The following is a 23,578-nucleotide window of genomic DNA, read 5'->3' as shown; positions in this document are numbered from 1 at the left end:
TCTAGAAAAATACTGGTGTGAGGTTTTCCATACTTTAATCAAAGTTTTTCCAATATAGATTTAACTCCAAACCCTTTGGTGGCCCTCTTCAGTACAACAGGAGGGAATGATTCTTCTTTATCTTTGGTTCAGAGTCGCGCCAGTTCCTTTGCATCTCTTTTGGTGAGGCGTACAATTTTACTTAAATGGAAGGATGCTGTCTATTCATGATCAGTGGTTGTATGACATCATGTCCTCTTTGAACATGGAAAAGATTAATTATTCAATTAATAATTCAGATACAAGATTCCAGAAATTATGGGGGTCATTTATGACCATCTTACTTTATCATTTTACTCCAATGTAATTAAATTGTTTAACTTGTATCTTTTCCACTTTCCTTTTTTATTAACTTTTGTTTTTTTCTTTTAATACTAGTCATATATAGCATCTGGCAACATAGTTAGGTAAGGGGTTTGAGTTTTTCTCTTTTACTATTTTTCTTTCTTTTTTAAAAATATTATTAGTTTTTTCCAATGTACTATTTAGAATATGAATTATGGATATGATTTACAATTTATGCATGTTAGTGATATACAAAATATCTTATTTAGTTTATGTAACTGTCCATACTATCTTATTGAATTGTACCCTTTTTGTTTGCATAAGTGCTTCATTAAAATCAATAAAAATACTTTAAAAAAAAATTATTGTCATGAACATGTGTCATTTAATTCATTGTTTTGTAGCAACATTACAGGTGCAAAACTGCAATAATTATATTTTTTGGAAATTAAAACAAATAAATTAGTGCATAATTGGGCAACACACTTAAGCATAGGGGGTTAGTGCAATGCAATTACAGCGCCAGTGACCAGGGTTCAAATCAGGCACTGTCTGATAGGAGTTTGTACGTTCTCCCAGTTTCTGCGTGGGTTTCCTCCTCGCACTTTGGTATCTTCCCACCCTTCAAAATGTAGAGGAGTTGAAGGTTAATTGAGGTAAATTTAAGAGAAAAGTAAGATAGTGTCCACAGTTTATTGTTCATTCAGAAATCCAATGGCAGAGAGGGAGAAGCTGTTTTTGTACTCATAGGTGGCTGTTTTCAGGCCCCTTCCTGATGGTAGCAGTGAGAAGAGGGCTTGGACTGGGTGGAGGGTTCTTGAGGATAGAGGCTGCTTTCTTGAAACCGCCTCTTTTACATGTCCTCAATGGAGTGAAGACTGATGCCCATGACTCCAGGGTACACCTGTAGAAATTTGAAAGAGTCTTTGGTGACATACCAAATCTCCTCAAGAATTATAACTACTGATGAGCCTTCTTAATGATTGTTTCGATATGGAGACCCCAGGTAGATCTTCAGAGATGTTGACACACACATATTTTAAGTTCTTAACCATTTCCACTGCTGACCTCTCAATGAGTTCTCCTGATTTCCTCCTCCTGAAGTCCACATGTTGAGTGCAAGGTTGTTGTGACACCATTCAACTAGCTGATCTCACTCCTGTACATTTCTTCATTGCAGTTTATGATTCGGCCAACAACCGTTGTGTAATCAGCAAATTTGTAGATGGCAGTTGATTGTGCCTAATCACGGAGTCATGGGTGTAGAGCAAGTAGAGCAGTGGGCTAAGCATGCATCCTTGAGGTGCACCTCTGTTGATTGTCAGTGAGGAGGGGACATTATTTCCAATTCATACTGACTGTGGTCTTCCGATGAGGAAGTCAAAGATCAAGTTGCAGAGGGAGGTGTAGAGCTTAGTTGATGAAAATCTGCCTAATGTACGTGTTGGTGTTGTCTAGGTGATCCAGGGCTGAGTGGAGAGCCAGTGAGATTGCATCTAAGGAACAACTGTCACTGTAGGCAAATTGTAGTGGGTCCAGAATTTCACTTAGGTACAAATTAATTCTGACCATGAATTTTAAAAAATTCATAACTTAATTAGCCACAGTTGAGGTACAAGAATACAGGAGAGTGGGTAATGTTGTGCCTTTACAAGGCAATATTAGGCATTACAAGGACGTCAAGAACCCAATATCAGTGGTGGGACAGTTAAAAAGGAGATTCTGAGAGACAGATAGACAAGGATAGTACATATGGCTAGTACATGGAAAATTGTGCCTTACAAATTTTTATTTGAAGAGTTGACAAGAAGATTGATGAAAGCAGAGGAGTAACCATTACCTATGTGGACCCGACCAAGATCTTTCACATAGTCCCGTGTCACTAGTCAGGAAGGTTCGGTCATGTGATTCAGGGCGAGTTCGCCAATTGGCTTGGTGGATGGAGTCGTAGAGTTTTAAAGTACAGAAATAGACTCTTCGGCTCAACTTATCCATGCCAACCAAGTTGTCTACCTGAATTAGTCCTGTTTGCCTGCATATCCATCCTTATTCCTCTCAAACTTTATCCATTCACCTGAATGTTTTTTTTTAAACATTACAATTGATCCCAGCTCTACCACTTCCTCTGGCATCTCATTCTATACCCCCACCACTTTCTAAGTGAAAAAGGTGTCCCTCATACCCCTTTAAAATCTTTCCCTCCACTTTAAATTATGCATTTGATTTTTCAGATTTCCCTATGACCGGGCCTATTTCGGATAGACGTTTTTTTTTCCGGAGAACTGGTCATTATTTTTAAAACAGCCCAGTAGCACCAGCAAATCACTTGTAATAGTGTATAAAATACAACAAACAACAAGGGAAGGCTTTTTAAGCTTTAAAATAATGTTTAATTCTCACCAAAAAAAATGCTGGCCACACATATCATCAACACCTCCCCAATGAAGCCCCACTCATGCTAGGAGCCCGAGGGTCGCTGCTGCCTGTGCCGGGAGCCCGAGGGTCGCTGCTGCCTGTGCCGGGAGCCCGAGGGTCGCTGCTGCCTGCGCCGGGAGCCCGAGGGTCGCTGCTGCCTGCGCCGGGAGCCCGAGGGTCGCTGCTGCCTGCGCCGGGAGCCCGAGGGTCGCTGCTGCCTGCGCCGGGAGCCCGAGGGTCGCTGCTGCCTGCGCCGGGAGCCCGAGGGTCGCTGCTGCCTGCGCCGGGAGCCCGAGGGTCGCTGCTGCCTGCGCCGGGAGCCCGAGGGTCGCTGCTGCCTGCGCCGGGAGCCCGAGGGTCGCTGCTGCCTGCGCCGGGAGCCCGAGGGTCGCTGCTGCCTGCGCCGGGAGCCCGAGGGTCGCTGCTGCCTGCGCCGGGAGCCCGAGGGTCGCTGCTGCCTGCGCCGGGAGCCCGAGGGTCGCTGCTGCCTGCGCCGGGAGCCCGAGGGTCGCTGCTGCCTGCGCCGGGAGCCCGAGGGTCGCTGCTGCCTGCGCCGGGAGCCCGAGGGTCGCTGCTGCCTGCGCCGGGAGCCCGAGGGTCGCTGCTGCCTGCGCCGGGAGCCCGAGGGTCGCTGCTGCCTGCGCCGGGAGCCCGAGGGTCGCTGCTGCCTGCGCCGGGAGCCCGAGGGTCGCTGCTGCCTGCGCCGGGAGCCCGAGGGTCGCTGCTGCCTGCGCCGGGAGCCCGAGGGTCGCTGCTGCCTGCGCCGGGAGCCCGAGGGTCGCTGCTGCCTGCGCCGGGAGCCCGAGGGTCGCTGCTGCCTGCGCCGGGAGCCCGAGGGTCGCTGCTGCCTGCGCCGGGAGCCCGAGGGTCGCTGCTGCCTGCGCCGGGAGCCCGAGGGTCGCTGCTGCCTGTGCCGGGAGCCCGAGGGTCGCTGCTGCCTGCGCCGGGAGCCCGAGGGTCGCTGCTGCCTGTGCCGGGAGCCCGAGGGTCGCTGCTGCCTGTGCCGGGAGCCCGAGGGTCGCTGCTGCCTGTGCCGGGAGCCCGAGGGTCGCTGCTGCCTGTGCCGGGAGCCCGAGGGTCGCTGCTGCCTGTGCCGGGAGCCCGAGGGTCGCTGCTGCCTGTGCCGGGAGCCCGAGGGTCGCTGCTGCCTGTGCCGGGAGCCCGAGGGTCGCTGCTGCCTGTGCCGGGAGCCCGAGGGTCGCTGCTGCCTGTGCCGGGAGCCCGAGGGTCGCTGCTGCCTGTGCCGGGAGCCCGAGGGTCGCTGCTGCCTGTGCCGGGAGCCCGAGGGTCGCTGCTGCCTGTGCCGGGAGCCCGAGGGTCGCTGCTGCCTGTGCCGGGAGCCCGAGGGTCGCTGCTGCCTGTGTCGGGAGCCCGAGGGTCGCTGCTGCCTGTGCCGGGAGCCCGATGTCTCCAGTCAGTATCGCTCTGAAATTTTTTTTTAGATAAATGAGGATTTTGAAGAATCCGATTTCAGATAATTGGAGTTATACTGCATCTATAATCCTAAGCCTGTTTGTTCTACACACTATCTGAGGTATTACCATTCACTGTGTTAATCCTCCCCAGTGCAAAGTGGAACTGCTCACATTTGTCCAAGTTCTAGCTGCCCATTCCTTGGCCCACTTCCTCAGTTCATCTCAACCCTCTTGTAATCTCAGAAAACCTTTTTAGTTGTCCACTATACCACAAATTTTGGTGTCACCTACAAATGTACTGCTAATTACATGGTCATCCAAATTATTGATATAGATGAACAAGCACCAGTCCCTGCATCTTCCAAACTGTTACCTCTCTGACTCTTACGATCAAATTATAGCAAGAGGTTTGGTATAACATCGGAAACCCTGTCAAATTTCAATAAATGTGTGGTGGAAAGTGTGCTGACTGGCTGCATTACAGTCTGGTATGTAGACACCAATAACCCTGAACATAAATCTCTGCAAAAGATAGTGGACACAGCCCAGGACATCAGAGGCTTAACTCTCCTCACAATCAAAAACATTTACAGGGAACCCTGCCATCAGAGTGAAGCAGCAATTATCAAGGATCCACTTCATCTAGCACATGCTCTGTTCTCATTGCTACAATTAGGAAAGAGGTATAGGTGCCACTGTGGCACCTCACCACTAGGCAGGCGAACCAGCCACGCGGCGGGGCAGCCGGTCAAAATGGCGCCATCGGGGGTTTTCCTTTCCTTCCAGCACGAGGCTCAGAAGCCTGCGCTGGGGGACCACATGACGGTCGGGTGATGTCAGCGCCCTCCAGCGTGGTTCTCAGCCAGGGCTGGGAGTATAAGTGCAGCCCAGTAGGCTGCAATAAAGTAGTCTGCTCACTGAGCTCAACCCGTCTGGTTTTGTGTGTTCTTTCAGGAGCAGGTGTAGCTGCCACTACACCACAAGACTTATACCACCAGTTTCAAGAACAGCTCCTACCCCTCCACAATCAGAGACTCATTTAAGGACTCTTATTTTTGCACTTTATTTTTTTTCCTCTCTCTGTTTTGCACAGTTCAGTTTGTTCACATCTATTTATTTATTTATTTATTTATTTATTTACATGTGTGTATTAAGTATAGTTTTCACTCTAAAAAAAAGTGGTAATTCTACCTCGCCCTCATGTATGTGGTCTGACAATAAATCTGATCTTTAAATGCTATATCCAACTGGCCAGCTCACCCTGGATCACAAGCAATCCAACCTCCCAGACCAGCCTACCATACAGGACCTTGTCAGAAGTCTTGTTGAAATAAATGGCGGCATTGCCAGAGCAGCTGTACCGGGAGAGTGGGGAGCGGAGACATAGCGGTGCTCCACAGGGTCCAACAGCCTGCTTCAACTGCTGGTGGCTTCATACAAGCTTCAAATGGCCTGTTAAAGAAGTTCACAGTGTTTTGAATTAAAATCCTGCAACCTCAGGGTCTGTACCCAAGATGGTGATGCCAATGCTCGGTAGTGGCAATGAAGGGTTCCATACTCTGGGAGAGAGCACTGGACTAGCCTAGGGCACCAGAAAGGGGAAGAGCATCCCATGAAGAAGGAGAATCAGAGCAGATAACTATACAGAACAGTGATCATGGCAGCAGACCAGCAAAGGCTCAGTGGCTGAAGGGAAGGGAAGTCAGTGACTTATGGATGAGTGACATCATGATTCCAAGAAGTTGGTGAGTCTGCACTTGGAGTACTGTGTGCAGTGCCTGCCATCCCGCTACTAGAGAGAAATGATTAAGCAAGAATGGATGCTGAAAAGATTCACAAGAATGTTGCCAGCACTGGAGGGTTCAAGTTATAAGAGATTAAATAGGATGGGACTATTTCCCTGGAGCTTAGGATGCCGAGGGCTGACCTGACTCAGGTTTATAAAAGCTTGAGCAACATTGATAAGGTGGAAGGTCAGTTTTTTTTTTAAATTCTATGGTGGGAGTTTAAAACAAGAGGGCATAGGTTTAAGGTGAGAGGGCAAAGAATAAAGAGGACTCGAGAGGCAGGTTTTTCCCTCGAGGGGATGATGGATTTATGGAACATGCTGAGAGAGGAAGTGGTAGAAATGAGTACAATCACAATGTTTACATTAGATGTACACAGGTAGACAAATAGGAAAGATTTAGAGCACACATGTCAAACTCTGGCCCGCGGGCCAAATTTGGCCCGCGATATAATTATATTTGGCCCACAAGATCATTTCAAAAATGTATTAGAGGTGGCCTGCTGGCCGCTGCGCCAGTATAGCACATGCACAGTAATACAACAAATCCCAGAATGCATTGGCGTCAGCCCGCTAATCGCCCCCACCTCCTCTGTTTACGTTGCAGGGTCTCACCGTGGACTCTGATTTTGGGGCCTGGCCGGTGTCAGGGGAAGCCAAGGCCGCTTCCCAGCGCCCGGAACCGGAGGCCTCGGGCCTGACCTCGCCAGGACCGTTGCCCACTCCCCCTCCCTGCCGCAGGCCGACCCACGACTCACGGTGACAGGGCCGCTGATCCGCCGAGATGCCGCCCTGCAGCGAGAGCCGATGCCCCCGCACTGTCATTGTCCAACCCGATCGCCCGCAAACCCCGCCCTCCCGCACACAGGCCTGAGTAAGGATTATGAACTTTAATCTCAGGATAAAACGATCTTCCAATAGTTTCATGTCACAGTGATAAATATATTCCTGGTTAAAAATGGTCCTGGACCTGGATACAAGCTCATTAGGCATAAAACTTGAAAAGTGTGTAAATCAAAGGATATCTGTACCAATGGAAAAAGGGCATGGCAAATAACCCTGCTAGAGTTCATGCCCACAATCAGTCACCCATTTGATTGTTTCAGGAATCATGTTATTCTCCCACATTCTCAATAGCCCTCAGATTTTACTATTCGACAGCACACTAGCAACATTTGACAAATCCTCTATAGAGAAATATTATTTATTGAATATTTTATTTCTCATTTGTTAATGCTTCTGGAAAGAGTTTATCCAAAACTATTATTAAACATTTATTTTAATAAGAAAAAGTTTAACATTACATATATTGAAAGAAGAGAAAACATGCAGATGTTGTTGAAAATTTTCAGTAAATATTTAGTTCGGCCCTCGACTTAGTCCAAGTTTTTAATTTTGGCCCTCCGTGAATTTGAGTTTGACACCCATGATTTAGAGGGATGCAAGCCAAATGGGTTTAGCTCAGTTAAGTTCATTCATTAGCATGATCGAGTTGAACCAAAGAGCCATTTTCCATGTTGCATTGCTCCATGAATAAACACATTCTGGTTACCTGCAAATAAATATTCAGCAAGCATAAAAATGCCAGTATTGCATCATGCAAATAAAAGACACCTTTCACTATCTGTCAAATGTGAGAGACATTTCATGAATACAAAATCCAAGCTAATCAGTGTATTGAGTGTGTTTGGAATAAACAGATTACCTTGGCTTCTTAATTTTCACGTCTTTAGATTTGTCACTTAGCGTCCTTAAGCTGCAATAAGAAAAATATTTGATACTATGAACGTCAAATGTTTCAATTGCGATTAAATTTATTTTCTGGATTTTGCCCATGTGATTCTCTCAATTTGTGCTAACAGCAGCTTTCACTTTCTAATGATCCGATAAAGGATTACATTAAAAAAAGAGTCCATGGGTCTGAAAAGATTCAACCTCGTCTGCCATGAGCGTCAATGTTTTCTTTCGATTTTCACGTGATTGTCTGAAGGTGCAAAAACAGTAGTTTTTAAATTCCTAATGACCAGATATATCTCATCGAATTCACTGCTGCCCGAGAGAGAGAGAACACACAATGTCGGCAGGCAACTGAAAAGTAATTTGTGAAAAAGTCTGACGAAGTTTTACTGTGACTTTTGATGCGGTTGGTATCGGTTATCAGGGGGATGGAAAGGCTTGTTGTTTTCATGTGACTGCCCTACTACTGTCAAAGCAAGATTGTAAACTTCAAAAAACTCCGCTTCAGCGTAACTTCGGAAACCATTTTTAAAGATTTACCAGTAAAGCATAACAAAACTTTCCAAACAAATCATTGTAACCCCACCAAGAGATACGTGGTTAATTTCCCAGGGACCGAGACCGTTTACCAGCACGGCGTGGCAGCGCCCATCCGAACGTGTGGACCCGCCGGCAGAAGAGACCCACCGGCCCCGACCTTCCGACTGGGCCCAGTGCTGCCGCACACGGCACGGCAGCCCCCGCCGGCGGCGCCCACCCCGCCTACCCGTGGCTCAGCTCCTGCTGCGCGTTGAGCAGCCGCTCCTTGAAGTTCTCGAACATCTTTCCGACACCAGTGCAGGGGGGCGCCAACCCCGACCGGCCATCCACCCGTCCGTCCGTCGGCACTCCGCCACGCACTTCCGCCCCCACTGTTGCCCGGCAACCGAGGCCTGGTCCAGGCAAGGCGGTTTGTGTCGGCCGTCAACGGGAACGAGGCCAACCACCTCCCTGCGGAGACCTTTCCTGCGCCGAATGGTGAATGCTCGCTGATTAGTATTGCTGTCATTTAACTGCAGGCGGACGAAAACGTACAGTGCGAGTGTTCGGCCATGAGCCCAGATGCTGGAGGGTGAGTTCCAAGATGGGCTGGGACTTGATGAGCATGGACATGTTGGGCCGAAGGGACCGTTTCTATGCTGTGGAATTCTTGACTCTACATCATGCTTGTGGTTGGGTTGGTAGCTGTGGTCAGCTGGTCGGAACAGGCAGCCGAAAATATATGAGTTGGAAGGAGGCTGATCTATTTTAGCACATCCAAGTTCATCATGTCGGTTCCTGCACTGACAGAATGCCATAAGTAAAACGGGGTTGATTTCCCCCTGTTGGAAATAATCCAATTTCATCTCAAACGGAGGCCGAGGGGAAGGGGTTGGAAAGTTAAAATTTATGGTCAGGATACATACATGACATTGCATACAACCCTGAGGGGGTTTTTTTTCCCTGCCAGATAAGCAGATTTTCTCATTAAAGGTATCTGTAAACTTATTAAAGGGGAAAGAAATGTATCCAAATATAAACAAAACAAGCTGTGCAAACGCAGAAAAATAAATATTCAGTAATAAACAATGAGCAAAGTGGAGTCTTAAATGAGTCTGAATAAGTCTGTTGTTCATGGTCTGAATAGGGGTAGCATCTATTCCTGAACCTGGTAGTGGGAGTCTTGTGGCACCTGTACCTCTTTCCTGATGGTAGCAGTGAGAAAAGAGCATGTCCTGAGTAGTGGAGATCCTTGATGATTGCTACTGCTCTCCGACCGCAATGATTAGTGTAGATTTTCTCAATGATGGGAGAGTTTTGCTTGTGATGTACTGGACTACCCAGCCGGTCAGCATACTTTTCACATCTGTAGACATTTGCCAAGGTTTCCTATAACATTACAGATCTTCACAAACTCCTGCTTTCTTCACGATGGCATTATTATGATGGGTCCCAGGAATTTATATTTGCTCACCCTCTCTAATTCTGATTCCCCCAGTGATTGCAGGATCGTACACTTCTGGTTTTCCCCTCCTTGACTCCACAATCAATTCCTTGGTGTATGATGACTCATCCCTTTTTATACAGCCCATTATGGTGGTATCATCAGCAAATTTGTATATGTTGGTGTCCTATGACAATAATGAGGAAATGATGGAGAGAAGACACAAGGTAAAACTGACATATTGCGAACAACTGCCCCCAAACCCAACTACACTACTCTGACTTCCAGACACAGCTTACATATTCTAGTTCACCCAGTCAGCGGCTTTATTGCTATCCATCATCTTTCCAGTTTCCTTGATTAGAACCATAGAACATTACAGCACAGAAACAGGCCCTTTGGCCCTTATAGTGCCAAAACATTATTCTGCCTTGGCCCAGGTTCAGTTGGTTCACAGAGAAACGAGTCCAGACACAGGCTAAGCAAACAATGGATGATCTATATTGGAAGACGTGGGGAAATACTAATGGGGAAGACACAAAAGAACACTCGGTACTTTAAACAATGTAAGTAGTCACATTGCACACAGTGATGTCCAATACCAGTGGCTGCTCTTTCTCTCTTGTGAAATAATATTCAGCACACTCTTACTCTATAGGGACTTAAACAAGTACTCCCATTTCACTGAACCAACAGGGTACGGTTCAACAACTCCACCAGCAATATCCACAGTTCACAACCTGGCATAGAGCACCATTTATAGTCAGCACCAAGGAGTAAAGAAAATGATCTGCTCCATGTGGTGGGCTTTTAAAGTGCAGTAAGCTGGGGAATCTGGTCCAGATAATCACAAGGTAATTAAAGGGGCCAATGGTCAGGTGTACACTAGTGGGTGGGCAGGTCCAACCTTGATTGGCAGGTGATGCGACTTACAACTAGGTCCAAAACGGTGAGGTCACGTGACCCTCCACGATCCACCCTTGAAAGTTAGACCACTTGGCAATCATCTACAAAATGTTAATACATGTTACAAAAAAAAATTATTGCATTGTTACAAAAGGTTCATACATTATTTCATATGATAAATACATTGTTTCAAACTGTAGAAACAGTGCAAATGCCTTTTGAATAAACAGATAGGCACAACAGATATTATTTCAGACAATGGGGGTGTTTCTAGTGAGCGGAGAAATGCGTGGTGATGTGAGGTGATGCGCGGTAACACCTCGAATTTTGCCGGACTGGAAACACATCTGGTTGCGGCCGATGTGCGGTGATTCGAGGTGCTCCGTCGTCCAACTTTTGAGGTGGTCAATGCGGGGTGATGCGAGGGACGACCTCGCAGTGGAAACACCGCGGGTGACTCACCAGAAGTCACGATTTTTCACCCACGGTTTTCAATTGCTCATCGGACTTCCTGGTCACCTCGCTTCGCCCTGCATCACCTCGCATTCCTCGCATCACCTCGCATCACCCTGCATCACCGCATATTCAATTGCTCGGTAGAAACAGTTCAGGTAGTCCTAAAATGCGCGGTGATGCGAGCGACAAAAAATCGCGGTGATTTGAGGTGATGCGGGGTGATGCGAGGTGTCCTTAGTCTTTGGCTTGGCTTCGCGGACGAAGATTTATGGAGAGGGTAAAAAGTCCACGTCAGCTGCAGGCTCGTTTGTGGCTGACAAGTCCGATGCGGGACAGGCAGACACGATTGCAGCGGTTGCAGGGGAAAATTGGTTGGTTGGGGTTGGGTGTTGGGTTTTTCCTCCTTTGCCTTTTGTCAGTGAGGTGGGCTCTGCGGTCTTTTTCAAAGGAGGTTGCTGCCCGCCAAACTGTGAGGCGCCAAGATGCACGGTTTGAGGCGTTATCAGCCCACTGGCGGTGGTCAATGTGGCAGGCACCAAGAGATTTCTTTAGGCAGTCCTTGTACCTTTTCTTTGGTGCACCTCTGTCACGGTGGCCAGTGGAGAGCTCGCCATATAACACGATCTTGGGAAGGCGATGGTCCTCCATTCTGGAGACGTGACCCATCCAGCGCAGCTGGATCTTCAGCAGCGTGGACTCGATGCTGTCGACCTCTGCCATCTCGAGTACTTCGACGTTAGGGATGTAAGCGCTCCAATGGATGTTGAGGATGGAGCGGAGACAACGCTGGTGGAAGCGTTCTAGGAGCCGTAGGTGGTGCCGGTAGAGGACCCATGATTCGGAGCCGAACAGGAGTGTGGGTATGACAACGGCTCTGTATACGCTTATCTTTGTGAGGTTTTTCAGTTGGTTGTTTTTCCAGACTCTTTTGTGTAGTCTTCCAAAGGCGCTATTTGCCTTGGCGAGTCTGTTGTCTATCTCATTGTCGATCCTTGCATCTGATGAAATGGTGCAGCCGAGATAGGTAAACTGGTTGACCGTTTTGAGTTTTGTGTGCCCGATGGAGATGTGGGGGGGCTGGTAATCATGGTGGGGAGCTGGCTGATGGAGGACCTCAGTTTTCTTCAGGCTGACTTCCAGGCCAAACATTTTGGCAGTTTCCGCAAAGCAGGACGTCAAGCGCTGAAGAGCTGGCTCTGAATGGGCAACTAAAGCGGCATCGTCTGCAAAGAGTAGTTCACGGACAAGTTTCTCTTGTGTCTTGGTGTGAGCTTGCAGGCGCCTCAGATTGAAGAGACTGCCATCCGTGCGGTACCGGATGTAAACAGCGTCTTCATTGTTGGGGTCTTTCATGGCTTGGTTCAGCATCATGCTGAAGAAGATTGAAAAGAGGGTTGGTGCGAGAACACAGCCTTGCTTCACGCCATTGTTAATGGAGAAGGGTTCAGAGAGCTCATTGCTGTATCTGACCCGACCTTGTTGGTTTTCGTGCAGTTGGATAATCATGTTGAGGAACTTTGGGGGACATCCGATGCGCTCTAGTATTTGCCAAAGCCCTTTCCTGCTCACGGTGTCGAAGGCTTTGGTGAGGTCAACAAAGGTGATGTAGAGTCCTTTGTTTTATTCTCTGCACTTTTCTTGGAGCTGTCTGAGGGCAAAGACCATGTCAGTAGTTCCTCTGTTTGCGCGAAAGCCGCACTGTGATTCTGGGAGAATATTCTCGGCGACACTAGGTATTATTCTATTTAGTAGAATCCTAGCGAAGATTTTGCCTGCAATGGAGAGCAACGTGATTCCCCTGTAGTTTGAGCAGTCTGATTTCTCGCCTTTGTTTTTGTACAGGGTGATGATGGTGGCATCACGAAGATCCTGAGGCAGTTTACCTTGGTCCCAACAAAGCTTGAAAAACTCATGCAGTTTGGTATGCAGAGTTTTGCCGCCAGCCTTCCAGACTTCTGGGGGGATTCCATCCATACCTGCTGCTTTGCCACTTTTCAGTTGTTCGATTGCCTTATATGTCTCATCCAGGGTGGGAACCTCATCCAGCTCTAGCCTTAGGGGCTGTTGAGGGAGCTGGAGCAGGGCGGAATCTTGGACTGAGCGGTTGGCACTGAAAAGAGATTGGAAGTGTTCTGACCATCGGTTGAGGATGGAGATCTTGTCGCTGAGGAGGACTTTGCCGTCTGAGCTGCGCAGCGGGCTTTGGACTTGGGGTGAGGGGCCATACACAGCCTTTAGAGCCTCGTAGAAACCCCTGAAGTCGCCAATGTCCGCGCTGAGCTGGGTTCGTTTGGCGAGGCTAGTCCACCACTCATTTTGGATCTCCCGGAGTTTGCGCTGAAGATGGCTGCATGCGCGACGGAAGGCTTGTTTCTTCTCTGGACAGGACGGCTTTGTAAGGTGAGCCTGGTGGGCAGCTCGCTTCTTTGCCAGCAGCTCCTGGATTTCCTGGCTGTTTTCGTCAAACCAGTCCTTGTTTTTCCTGGAGGAGAAGCCCAGTACCTCTTCAGTGGATTGCAGTATGGTAGTCTTCAACTGATCCCAGAGGGTTTCAGGGGACGGGTCCGTGAGGCGGGTTGCATCGTCGAGCTTTGCTTTGAGGTTTGCCTGGAAGTTTCCTCTCGCTTCGTCTGACTGCAGGTTTCCAACATTGAACCTCTTTCTGGGGGCTTTATTGTTCCTGGGCTTTGGCTTGAAGTGAAGGTTGAGCTTGCAGCGAACCAGCCGGTGGTCAGTGTGGCATTCCGCGCTAGGCATGACCCTGGTGTGGAGCACATCTCGTTTGTCACTTTCTCGCACCAGGATGTAGTCCAGGAGGTGCCAGTGTTTGGATCGGGGATGCATCCAGGTGGTCTTAAGGCTGTCCCTCTGCTGAAAAAGGGTGTTTGTAATGACAAGCCGCTGTTCTGCGCAGAGCTCCAACAGGAGGCGCCCATTGTCGTTGCACTTGCCGACGCCATGCTTGCCCAGGATTCCTGGCCAGGTTTCTGAGTCTTTGCCGACACGAGCGTTGAAGTCGCCCAGGATAACAACCTTGTCGGCTGTAGGGGTGCGTTGGATGAGGTTGCGCAGGTTGGTGTAGAACTTGTCCTTTTCTGCTGGTTCCGCCTGGAGGGTTGGAGCATAGACACTGATGAGGGTGATGTGACGCTTGTTTTGAAGGGGAAGTCGCATGGACATGATTCGGTCCGAGAGGCTTTGTCCTTAGTATAAACACAGCTAATGACAGTAGCCTGGACAGAGGTATTATGAATTGGTTGTAGGGCGCATAAGATGCTGGCATGGCAGTTAAAAACAGAACAGGTATCAAGAATGATTATTGCAACAAAAAATGATTCTAATTTAATTACTTCTAAAAAAATTAAAATTTTTAAACAATTTTACATGAAATTATATCAATCAGAATCAATCAGATAAGATAGATAACACTTATGATATTAAAACGTGCAAAACATGCGAATAAATCATATTGGGGAGTTGTGGGTCTGGCCTGGCCCAGCAACCAGAGATTGGACTGATTTTCCTTTGTTTTCCTGACTTTTCCTGGCTGGACTGAGGTGGACCCCTTGTTTCTCCCCCCCCCCCAGAGATTGGGGAGGAATTGAAGTGAAACAGGCCCTGAGGCAAAGTTATCTCTTTTCACAACCGTGCTCCTATATGGCTCAGGTATGGTTGCCAAATTTTTTGGAAGCAAGCTGGGTGGAAGGTTTGTTGAACTTGCCAAGGGGCACCGTGTGGAAAATCTCAGCATGAACTAGTCATCTGCCCTGGAAGTCGACATGTAAGGAGTGTGCCCAGAGGAAATGCCTAGCAGAGGTTTGTCCACTGAAGCAAGCATGAAGGTCCATTGGAAGGTGGTGACACCGAAACGTACCAGAATTCACCTTTTTCCAAAGGGTTGGATGGCAGTGTTATTGGCAGCACACAGGAACCTGTGGCCTGAGATGCTGTCCCAGACATGGAGAAGGCTATTTGATTGTCCAGCTGCCACAGCCACTAACGACAGCTGGCCCCATAGATTCCTGGGAACAAACATAGCTGGCAGCACCTGCGTGCAGCCGCGCCCCCTCCCCCCCCCAATGTTGGTGGTAGAAACACCATTTGGATCAGACATTTCTGCTTTCTGGCAGGATGGGGCCTGCTCACATGGTGGATTGGATTTGGGCGTTGTCCTTAGTTGTGGCCAAATAATGTGGCTGACTGATGACTGGTGACTAATGTAGCTTTGCACTTGGAATGTTAGAGACCGTGCACTCACAGTGCAACCCTGAGTGGGTCACTGAAGTCCACCTCGGCTGCTTGGACAGGCAGGGCTTGTGTCCTTCCGCCAGTGTGAGCATCTCGTCCATGAGGGCAGAGGTGGTCCTATGGCCTAGGCCATTCAAGTGCAGGACCTTGGTATCTCTCTCACATTGTGAGAGGCCATACGTGCTAATGAGGTTTTTCAGAGCCATGTATTTACCTTCCTCTGGCGGGACCTGGATGAGGTAATCAACTCATGAGGCGGCTTCCTGATCGAGCGAGCTGATGACGTAGAAGTATCTTGTTGAATCAGAGGTTATCCGTTTGATCTGGAACTGGGCCACTGCTTGACCAAACCAAATGTGGGGCCTGTTCATCCAGAAAGTTGGCAGCTTCAATGCAATGGTGCCTACAGATGTGTGTTCCATTGTGTTGAGTCTTCAGGATGTGGAGACTCGTCGAGGTCAGCAGCCCTGCTTTTATTCTCAAGATGAAGGGCGTGGTTAAAGCCCCCTCAGCACTGATTGGTGCATTTGTGATCCGCTTTCTTTGATAGGCCAGTTAGGCTCTTTTAGTTGTGGCCAATTGGAGGGCAGTGCTGCGGGCTTCGTGCAGCCTGCTGGATCGTTGCGTTCGTCCTTCATTTTGTGAGGCCCTGCGAGCAGCTGCCACAGTTTATAGCAATATTTGCACTGTAATGCCGCAAAACGAATTTCGAGACGTTCATGACAATGGATTCTGATTCTGAACACAGCAAGTAAATAGAGCTATGCTAATGGATGACATCAAAATAGCCAAATGATAATGAGCAAGATTCCAGACTGTCAATTTTGCCTCTTAGAATTTGCATCTTTGTGCATCTCTAGAGAACCACACTTCACAAAGTAAAAGGAGGAAGTGTTAGCTGTCTGGACTTCCAATATTCAAATTTTCTTCTCAGTTAAGATATGAACCATTGTTGAATTGTATTCAGTTACCTGCTCTTATCTTTGCAATTGAATAATATATGTTGAACACAGAAAGAAAGATTATACCAATAATTCTCCCATCGGGTTTCCCCCACCTTTCCAATTGTGCTCAAAGTCCTGACGCGTCCACAGTTCCATTTTCCAAGTGGCTCAATCCAAAGTCACAATATAGGCAACATTACTTGTTTAAATCTTATTGGCAATTTAAAAAAGCAGAATATTGAACCAAACTGAACACTCATCTGCAAAACAGCATTATTTGAACAATTCAGAAATTCAAACATTAGTCATAAACAATAGGAATCCACCTGGCCAAGGGACAACCTCCAATGAGGGAAGGTGCATACTCTAAAACTCATAAGCACCACAACAGCGGTTAGAAAACCAGCAAGAAGACTGGGCGCAGAAAATTCTCTGCGACACCATAAGGTACCTACCTCAATACTGGCAGAGAGATAGACCAGTTAGATCAAAAATGCATTATCATTAAATCAATTACACTTATTTATTATAATTTTACTGAATGAGAAGGTCTAGGAAAATATAACATTCTAATAAGACAGGAGGGATGTTCACAATGGCTCAGGATCCCAGGAGCAGAGCATTAGTCAAAGGATAAAAGTTAAATAATTTTAGACAAGTGGGAAATCTCATCTAGAGAGGGGTCAAGCCTATGTCATTCTCTATAAAATAGTAAGTTAGAAGAATAAGAGACTTGATGTTAGGCAAAAACAAATGAGAGAATTCTGTGATTTGAGGGTGAGACAACCATGACAAGTTAGAGAACAAAAGTTTCCACCTGGTGGATGTTAGGGGTAATGGAACAGAGCCTGCAACAGTGAAATGAAATAAACTTTTGAAGATTGGGATTTAACTGCATTTGCTGCTGGAGGATGGTGATTGGTTGTAATTTGTTGTTTTACCATCTTTGTGTGAAGCATAATCAAGTTCTTGTGTAACAGGGGCTGAGTCAGATATAGGTCTTCGACCTCAGGTATGACTCCAATTTGCTTTGCAAATTACTGTTAAAACTGCTGACCTCTTTCACTCATAATTGTCTACCATGCCCTTATTTAGTAGGATTCGTTATTACCCTACAAGAGTGAGTCTATGTGATGTGTCTTTGAGTGTGTGTGTGCACGCACAGTGTGTATGCCCAGTGTCTATGTGCACAATGTGTGTACCATGTGTGTATGCGTGCAATATTTGTGTGCATCCATTCTCTGTGTACATAGAGGGTATGTGAACACAAACATTGGGTACATACACACTTTGTATGCACTCGTACACAAAAACTGTGCACACAAAGACACACTCGGCATATACACACTGCGAGCACACACATCCTGGGCACAAAAATATTCTGCACACAGACAGTGGGAACACAAAAACTGTACACACTAGGCACACGCTGCTCACATATATTGGGCATACACACACCATGCACCTGTGCGCTCGCGCGCGCGCGCGCACACACACACACACACACACACACACACACACACACACACACACACACACACACACACACATACAGGGCACAAACTCAGTGGACACGCTCACTGTGCACACACTGGCAATACACACACAATGCATATATACACACTGAGTGCACACTGACAGCACACACACTGGACATGCACATAGCACTCATAAACACAGTGGACACACTAGGTACACACACTACTTGGACACACTAGGTACACACACTTCTCACACTACACACACACACAAACTCATATAACAGTCACACACTGTCCACACAGACACTGGACAGCTCCTTAGTCTTGCTAATATTGAGTGTATAAGTTGTTACTCTGGCATCAAGCCACAAATCTCTCTATCTGCCTTCTATACTTTGAGTTGTCATTGTTATAGATCATAGAACATTACAGCATAAAAACAGACCATTCAGCCCTTCTAGTCTATGCCAAACTTATTCTGCCTGGTGCCACTGACCTGCTCCCAGTCCATAGCTTTCCATACTCTTCCCATCCATGTACTGTACCTATCTGAATTTTTCTTAAATGTTAAAAATGAGCCCTCATTCACCACTTCAGCTAGAAGTTCGTTCCACATTTTCACTATTCTCTGTGAAGAAGTTCCCCCTAATGTTCCCCTTAAACTTTCCCCTTTCACCCTTAAACCATGTCCTCTGATTTGTATCTCACTTAATCTCAGTGGAAAAGGCCTACTTGCATTTACTCTATCTATACCCCTCATAATTTTGTATAGCTTGATCAAATCTCCCCTCGTACTTAGATAATCCAGGAAATATTGTTTAACCTTTCCCTGTAACTCAGTTCCTCAAATCCCAGCAACATCCCAGTAAATCTTCTCAGCACTCTTTCACTCTTATTGATATCCTTCCTGTAGTTAGGTGACCAAAACTGCACACAATACTCATCAATTTTGCCTCATCAATGTCTTATACAACTTTACTATAACATCCCAACTCCTATACTCAATATTTTATGAAGCTCAATGTGCCAAAAGGTCTTTTTATGACTCTATATACATGTCACACCATTTCATTTTTCCATTTTTCCTTCTAAATTGGATAATCTCACATTTACCAGCATTGTACTCCATCTGCCAGACCCTATCCCACTCATTTAATCCATCTATCTCTTTGCAGACTCTCTGTTCGCTCTGCATAATTTGCTTTTCCACTCAATTCAATGTCATCAGCAAATTTAGATAGATTACACTCTGTCCTCTCTTCCAGATCATTAACATACATCGTGAACAGTTGCGGGCCCAGCACTGAACCCTGCAGCATCCCGCGCGCTACTGATCGCCAACCAGAAGAAACAACTTTCTGCTTTCTACTGGTTAACCAAATCTTCTATCCGTTGCTTATACATCACCCCATTTCCAGGCATCCTTATCTTATGTATGTCCTTTATGCGGCACCTTATCGAATACCTTTTGGAAATCCAGGTAAACAACATCCACCTGCTCCCCTCTATTTACAGCACTGATTATAACTTCAAAGAACTCCAGTAAGTTTATCAAACAGAACCTGCCTTTTCTGAATTCATGCTGCATCTACCTGATGGATCCATTTTACTCCAGATGCCTCACTATTTCTTCTTTAATGATAGCTTCAAGCATTTTCCCAACTACAGATGTTAAACTAACTGACCTATAGTTCCCTGCATTTTGTTTACATCCTTATTTGAATAGCGGCATGACATTCGCTGTCTTCCACTTGATAGTCACTTTAATCTGTGAGATTTATGATTGGAGGCTCTCTGCCTGGAGAGAATGGGTCTTGTAGATAGATGAGTGGGGGGGCGGGAGCATGGCCAAGGAAATCATAGTGTGTTCACTGTATGGTGCATGGCAGTATGAATATAATTGGGGCTGGGTGCTCTGTACCCCAAAGGTAATGTTACTAGCTTCCCTTCTTGGTGCTGTGGCATCGCATGCTCACCTATCAAATAAACTTCTCATTATCCTCCACACCATCTGGTAGTTTCCAATTGTAAACCACATAGCAATTTAATGAGTTCATTGCCATGATAGAACCAGGTATCTGTAACTTAAATAGCCCAGCACTGAATTGGAAACTGATCTTTTCCGAGTTTGAAGAAATTCCTTTGGGAAAAATAATTTAATGTGGGTTTTTTTCGATACCAGAAGCACAGGTTAGAACAGCAGTTTTTGTATGCCAGGTCCCAGCAGCTGGAACAATTTACCCATGGTTTTCTTGACAAGACATACTTTTATTGTTCTTTGAGGAGTTTTGTTTACAATTATTCTTTTATCAAAGAAGGCTTGTTTGTGGGGAAACTGATGACTTTGACACTGTTTTTTTTTAAACTATTCTTCTCCATTTTCATTCTGTTTATTAATGAAACTGTGAATGTGTTTATGTTGTTGAGTGAATTGGTACTTTCCAGGGTGCACTAAAACTAACTAGGATGCTGTCTCCGACTTTTAACTGTTGAGGTGATCATTGAATGGGCACCTTGGTAGTGATACCACTGGCAGTTCTCCATTATGCAGAGTGTCAGTATGACGACTGGTCAGGAGACAAAGAGGCCCATGAACTATGTATCTGCAGACAGGCTTACTAAGGGTTTTATGATAGAGATATACTATAATCCATGGGAAGACCAACAATGACACCACATATTGGAACTCCACTCTGTAGAAGTTAGGGTCACCACTATTTTGAACTTTTTCACTTACTATATCAGAAACTGTCCTGCCTTCAGCTGACCACCTCTGAAACTCTGGAACTCCTTTTCTAAGTCTCTTCACTGTTTATCTTTTACTTCTCCTTTAATCTGATCCTCAAGGCTGATCTTTCTTCATGCCTGTCTTGATAATTTTGTTTGAAGGTGTTCCTGTGTTTTATTTTCTTGGAGCTATTAGATAACTTTTATGTTGACTCTCTTTTGCTTCTCCTTCTACTGAGTGTGAGGGGGGCCAGACAAGATTAATGGTGACTCTGTCTGCCTTACAGCAGGCAGCAGGAAATTTTGTGTAATATTACATGCTTCATACTATTACATGACAATAACAGAATCTTGGTATCTTGTGATGGGAATTGCATACTGCAAAAAGTATTTGGTCATTGCGAGCAGCATTCCCAATATGTGCTGCATTGCAAACTTCCACTTACAAAATTAAGCTACATCTGGAAAATTCTACAAAGAGAACAGGGTATTGAGGGAACAATTTTGAGAGTTTGAGCTCAAGTGGGATCTTTTACCCATGTTGGAAAATAACTAGAAAAGTATTCTATTATAATGAATAGAACAACACAGAAGCAAGTCCTAATGTGCACTGTCAGGTAGGTAGGTATAGTTCACCAGTTAGATCAGGGGTGTCAAACTCAAATTCACGGAGGGCCAAAATTAAAAACTTGGACTAAGTCGCGGGCCGAACTAAATATTTATTGAAAATTTTCAACAACATCTGCATGTTTTCTCTTCTTTCAACATATGTAATGTTAAACTTTAGGATATAACTTTAGGAGGATAATGTTACAGGTCAGGAGTAGGTAGCTCAAGTTCACCCTTTGCTTGACCTGAGGGAAACATATTTGGTCCCTGTGGAGATGTAGTCAGCATTCACAGGCTGTGTCCATTTTGGCCTGCATCAGGACTCAGCATTTCCTGCTCACTCCTCAGGCTCTAGGCCTCTATTCACCCTCGACCCACCATCCCTCTACCTGACCAGTCCTTTACCCAACCTCTATTCACCCCTCACTCCACTCGCTCTGCCTCTACCCACCCCATCCTATACACGCCCCTCTACTGCCTCTCCCCTCAACCTGTTCCTCCCTCTACCCGTCTCTCACCTCTAATCACCCCTCCCCTACTCGCCCTGCCCCTCCCCTTTTACCTCTTCCCTATCCACCCCTCCTCTACTCATCCCTCCCTCTAACTGCCCCTCGCACCTCCATAACTTCCCCTGCCCATTACTCCTCACCTACACCCTCTGCCTACCCCTGCTTACCCACCCACTCAGGCCCAGCGCGCTGCCGATCAGCCTTTGCGGAACAGCGGGTGCCGTGTGCAGCCTGCCATGTCCGTTGCGCCGACAGGAAATCACAGGTGCTCGCCAATCCGCCGCACTGCTCGACAGGTGGGAGAAGTGACTGGTTGCGCGGGGAGCCTTCCAACTGGCTTGCCGGCTGATAACATCAACAGACTTCTCATGTTACAATTTTGTTTTCCCCGTTCTCAAAGTTTGCACGGTCAACCTGCAACACTATTGCTCCCTCTGTGTCCCGTGGATCTGATGCCCGGGTGTTGTTAGGATTCCCAGCAGAAGGTTTGTGGAACTTTACCATTCTGGATTCCTTTTTGAGAATATTCTGTCCATTTTTTAAGGGGGGTGGTTTTAGGGGGGAGGGGATAGTTAGGGGGTGGGGAAGGATGTGCAATGAAGGGGGTGGATGGTAGGGGTGACATTACCAAAAAATAGCATCGGCTCTCACTGCAGGGCGGGCCACCTCTAATACATTTTTGAAATGATCTTGCGGGCCAAATATAATTAATTTGGCCCGCGGGCCAGAGTTTGACATGTGTGAGTTAGATCATCAACTCTGATCATTGCTGTTATTGCTTGAGTTTGCAGTGAGTAAGTCAACTGAAATTCTCCAGGGATTACATTAGTTTCCTCCTGTAACTCCACCAAAGCAATTGGCAAAATCCCTGCAGAATTTAAAGAACTGCAGAATTGCTGATAGGGTATGCTAAAAATATTAGCAATTATTCTTTGAAGATTAAAAAAAATAGAGATTTGAGGTAATAGTCTGAACTAAATTCCTCTGTGATAACAATTTCAAGCCATTTCTCACTAATGAATGATTCTTGAAAATACACAGGCTATTTATAGCTGGTGGATTTTAGATAATGATAAATTAAATGGGGTAAAGAATACTAGCTTCGGTTGGTGATCAAAGACATTCTGACTTCAGAAGTCATTTGATATATGTGACAGGAGATGGCTATTTCTCTGTAAAACCCAGAGAGTCTGACGACAATTGTGGGTGCAGGCAGTAGATTTGAGGAAAAATTGTGAGCCAGCAAATGTACAATTATTGCTCATGCCAAAGCTACATATCACTAAGCATTTGTTTCTCTTGAGCTGTGTTTCAATGCAGCTGTTTTGCAGCACATGGGCTCAATAGAAATATGACATATTTATAGAATGTGACTAACATTGTCCCTGCTGAAATCCTAAAGCTACTTTACATGATGATTTCAGCTCATCTCTACAATGCATCTTCGCACAGCTTACAAGACCTCTGTGCAGCTGACTTTCTCTTCATTCAAGATTTCACAGTCAGTACCAGTGTTGCCATTCCCATTGGCAGTGGTTCCTAACAATACCATTGTTTTCCAGCAAAGGCTGAATTTCGTTGACACTTCCACTTTGAGAAATGAAAGTACAAAGTCACACAGCACTGGTTGATTTCACAGGATGCACAGGACTTATAAAACTCACTTATCCCCAATGAATGCTAATGGAGAAATCAATAAAATTGACACCTCAAGAGTAAATAAAATCACAAAAAGCAACATACCAAAAAAAATCCAGAGATTTTTCTTCTAAGTAATATAAGAAGTAAAGAACTTGAACTCAATTTGGATGGAGCACAAAAAAAGATTTATTAGGATCGCCTTAGCTGTAGCAAAAAAATGTATGATGTCAACCTGGAAATTAGAAGAGAGTCTGAGAGTACAGCAATGGTACATAGAAATGAATAAATGTATTCCATTGGAAAAAATAACATATAATTTAAGAAATAACATCACAGTATTCAAACAAATTTGGGAACCGTACATGGAATACAACAGAGAGGGCCTACCGCCGACCTTCACCCCCTAAAATGACAGAA

The 23,578-nt window shown here is 46.1% G+C and overlaps 2 protein-coding genes across 7 annotated transcripts in view; one reads left to right on the top strand and one right to left on the bottom strand.

Moving 5' to 3' along the window:
- dtnbp1a (dystrobrevin binding protein 1a) overlaps positions 1-8,611 on the bottom strand; it is a 289,385-nt gene extending 280,774 nt beyond the window's left edge. Inside the window, exons 1-2 of one of the 2 annotated variants that reach the window (XM_069913436.1) lie at positions 8,444-8,611; positions 7,646-7,696 (exon numbers count right to left, since the gene is read on the bottom strand). In XM_069913436.1, the coding sequence (XP_069769537.1) occupies positions 7,646-7,696; positions 8,444-8,499 (107 nt within the window). In that variant the 5' untranslated portion in view covers positions 8,500-8,611. The other variant, XM_069913437.1, reaches the window with a different exon arrangement.
- Positions 8,495-23,578, top strand: part of LOC138751303 (E3 ubiquitin-protein ligase MYLIP-like) — a 190,300-nt gene continuing 175,216 nt past the window's right edge. The window contains exons 1-2 of one of the 5 annotated variants that reach the window (XM_069913431.1): positions 8,495-8,788; positions 18,941-19,155. In XM_069913431.1, the coding sequence (XP_069769532.1) occupies positions 8,769-8,788; positions 18,941-19,155 (235 nt within the window). In that variant the 5' untranslated portion in view covers positions 8,495-8,768. The remainder of the gene's footprint in view (positions 8,789-18,940; positions 19,156-23,578) is intronic. The other 4 variants (XM_069913429.1, XM_069913430.1, XM_069913434.1 and 1 more) reach the window with 4 other exon arrangements.

Source organism: Narcine bancroftii, chromosome 1 (assembly GCF_036971445.1).
Source record: "Narcine bancroftii isolate sNarBan1 chromosome 1, sNarBan1.hap1, whole genome shotgun sequence".
NCBI classification, from domain to species: domain Eukaryota; kingdom Metazoa; phylum Chordata; class Chondrichthyes; order Torpediniformes; family Narcinidae; genus Narcine; species Narcine bancroftii.
The sequence above is the reverse complement of the archived record's forward strand: the minus strand, read 5'-3'. Positions and strand labels throughout refer to the sequence as shown.